The sequence below is a fragment of the Cynocephalus volans genome, chromosome 14 (assembly GCF_027409185.1).
Source record: "Cynocephalus volans isolate mCynVol1 chromosome 14, mCynVol1.pri, whole genome shotgun sequence".
Lineage (NCBI taxonomy): Eukaryota > Metazoa > Chordata > Mammalia > Dermoptera > Cynocephalidae > Cynocephalus > Cynocephalus volans.
In genome coordinates, this window is record NC_084473.1 from 71,233,328 (window position 1) to 71,236,285 (window position 2,958).

Here is a 2,958-nt window from a genome sequence, read left to right on the forward strand (position 1 = left end):
GGACACCAGTTACAGGCGCGCCCTGAGGGCTGGGGGACCCTACATAAGAGGCCGGGAGGTGCACCAAGATCACCGGCCCAGAATGGCTGTTTCCCGCCTTAGCCCACCAGGCACCCCTGCCATCCCCCTTCCCACACCTGTCCTCTTCCTGGGCCTCCAGCTCGCCGGGCGCCGTTCCCCCGCCGCTTCTTGTGCAGCCAGGAAGCCACAACGAGATTTGGTCTTCGAAGGCACTTAGGAGGGGGCCACAACGAATCTGGGAGCCGGCAAGCAGGACCCATCCGGACGCGAAGAGTGGGGGCTGGGGGAGGAGGCACCTGCCGAGGAAGCCGGTGAGGCGGAGGAAGCCCAAAGGAGGAGGCCGACGAGGGTGGAGGCGCGGCGAGCATCTCGGCTGACTCCGCGACCTGCGCTCGGGCCCCTCCCGCTCTATGCCTGGTTCCTAACACCCTCGCCCTACCCCCCACCTCCGCACATCCCGGCCGGTCAGTCTTCCCCAGCGCTTGGCTCAAACAGGCGTCCCTTCCCCTTTAACGGCCGGGCCCCGCCCCTGCCCTACCCCCAGCCCCCGCTACCCACCCGGGCCGATCTGTCAGTCACTGCACTAGCCAGAGCTGGCCAACCCTCTCCACCCGGGACTCGGGCAGCGGCCCGGGCCGCCCAGCGCCCATCTGCGCTTCAGAGCCAGCGAGGGAACTCCTGGGGCCCCGGCCGGCTGCGCTCCCCCGGGATGCGAATCCCTGCGCGGACGCCGGGCAGCGGCGGGCACGGGCGCGGCTGCTGCCGGTGCACAGGGATGCTGCTGTTCCGGGGGTCCTGGCGCCTCGCCGTGCCCAGACCCGCGGGCCCCTGAGGCCGCTGCCCGGAGCGCGCCGCCACCTGGCTCCCGGAGTTGCCTGAGGCACCCTCCACAACCCCGGAATCTCCAGCGGTCTTCCCTGGCCCGGACCCATGGAGCCGGCGGTGCTGGCTCCGCACAACCTCCCGCACCACGAGCCAATCAGCTTCGGCATCGACCAGATCCTGAGCGGCTCCGAAACCCCCGGGGGCGGCCTAGGCCCAAGCCGTGCGGGCCAGGGACCTGGGGAAAGTGCGGCGTTCTCGGGTGGATTCCACGGCGCCTCCAACTACGGTCCCGCGGGCTCGTTGGCCCCGCTGCCCGTCAGCTCCGGAGTGGGCCCGGGCGGCGTGATCCGCGTCCCCGCGCATCGCCCACTGCCCGTGCCGCCGCCCGCGGGAGGCGCGCCTGCGGTGCCTGGGCCCTCGGGTTTGGGCGGCGCCGGAGGCCTAACAGGACTCACCTTCCCCTGGATGGACAGCGGCCGCCGCTTTGCCAAGGATCGGCTTACGGGTGAGGTTGCCCGACCCCTCCAGCGTCATGCCCCACTCCGATCCCGTTTCCTCATCCCTTATCTTTCTGCTCCAACTCAATGACCCCTTTCACACCTCCTCCAACTCGGATCTCTCGGCCCTGCCACTAAGAGGCAATAGGGAGGGAGCTGCCGTCGGTGCCCGGCCTCCTCTGCAGTCCCCCTGTCCGCACCGCGGGAAGGGGCGGGGGAAGTTGTGGGGGCCGTCTGTCCCTCACCCAAGGGGGAAGGCCGTTTCTTCCAAGGCCCTTGTTTTCTAGAGGCCTCTGCTGATGGTGGTTGAACTTGGGGCCCGGGTAAGGACCGGGTGCGGGAGCTCTGCGGCCTGAGAGGGGGCGTCCTCTTAGTGACACCTCGGGCCCACCCGCAAACCCTGCCCCGCTCTTTCCTCCTCCGCGTAGCCGCGCTCTCACCCTTCTCCGGGACGCGCCGCATAGGCCACCCCTACCAAAACAGGACACCCCCGAAGCGGAAGAAGCCGCGCACGTCCTTCTCCCGCTCTCAGGTCCTGGAGCTGGAGCGGCGTTTCCTGCGCCAGAAGTACCTGGCCTCGGCCGAGAGGGCGGCGCTGGCCAAGGCCTTGCGCATGACCGACGCACAGGTCAAGACGTGGTTCCAGAACCGACGCACCAAGTGGCGGTAAGGCGCGGCGCGGGCGAGGGCGGCCTGGGGCCCGCGGGCCAGGCCAAGGGGTGGTGAGGCGCGGGGTGGGCGAGGGCCGGCCTCGCTGACTCCGAGTCTCCGCCCGCCCAGGCGCCAGACGGCGGAGGAGCGCGAGGCCGAGCGGCATCGCGCCGGCCGGCTGCTCCTGCACCTGCAGCAGGACGCGCTGCCGCGGCCGCTGCGGCCGCCGCTGCCCCCGGACCCGCTCTGCCTGCACAACTCATCGCTCTTCGCGCTGCAGAACCTGCAGCCCTGGGCCGAGGACAACAAGGTGGCTTCCGTGTCCGGGCTCGCCTCGGTGGTGTGAGCCACGCCTGTCCGATCTGCCGAGCGCTCTTTTCCGGCTCGAGGCGGCGTGTGGAGCGCCGAGCCTTGAGCGGTGGAGCGCGCGGCTGCCCGCGCCCATGGTCTAGTGGCTACCGAGCGTCTGAGGAGGAGCAGGCCTTGACTGAGGCTGTCGTCGAGGGCTCCTCGGCCACCGGAGGGCTCCTCTCAGGCCCGTGTTGCGCGGACGCGGGGCGCGCTAGGATGCGGCCTTTCCCGCCAATTTTCACAACTGCTGATGCGCAGCGGCTGGAACCTGAGCTACCGAGTGGGCGGGACCTACAGAACGTTAGCCAATGAGGTGCGGGGAGGGAGGCGGGCTGCCCAATGGGAGCTGCTCTCCTGAGGGATTTCGGATCCTCCAGTGGGTGGGTGGCGGGGAGCTGGGGTTTTGGGGACTCCAGCAGTGTTACTTATGCTCGGTGCTGGGAAGGGGCGGCTGCAGCCTGTGCTGGCTGAGTCTGTACCAAAGGTGTGAAGGAGGGAAGATGCCAGTTACAGCGGAGTAACAGAGGATGTGCCCAAGTGTGAGAGTCTGGCTGTTGTGACAGGAACCAGAAGGTTGTCCATGCTGGGCATCTCATCTTTCAACTGTAAAATA

The 2,958-nt window shown here is 69.0% G+C and overlaps 1 protein-coding gene across 1 annotated transcript; it reads left to right on the forward strand.

Moving 5' to 3' along the window:
* The first annotated feature begins 951 nt into the window (after positions 1 to 951).
* Positions 952 to 2,340, forward strand: TLX2 (T cell leukemia homeobox 2). Its single transcript, XM_063079037.1, has 3 exons — positions 952 to 1,351; positions 1,772 to 2,009; positions 2,124 to 2,340. Exons 1-3 carry the CDS (start codon positions 952 to 954, stop codon positions 2,338 to 2,340), a joined length of 855 nt encoding a protein of 284 aa, XP_062935107.1.
* Positions 2,341 to 2,958: the final 618 nt, after the last annotated feature.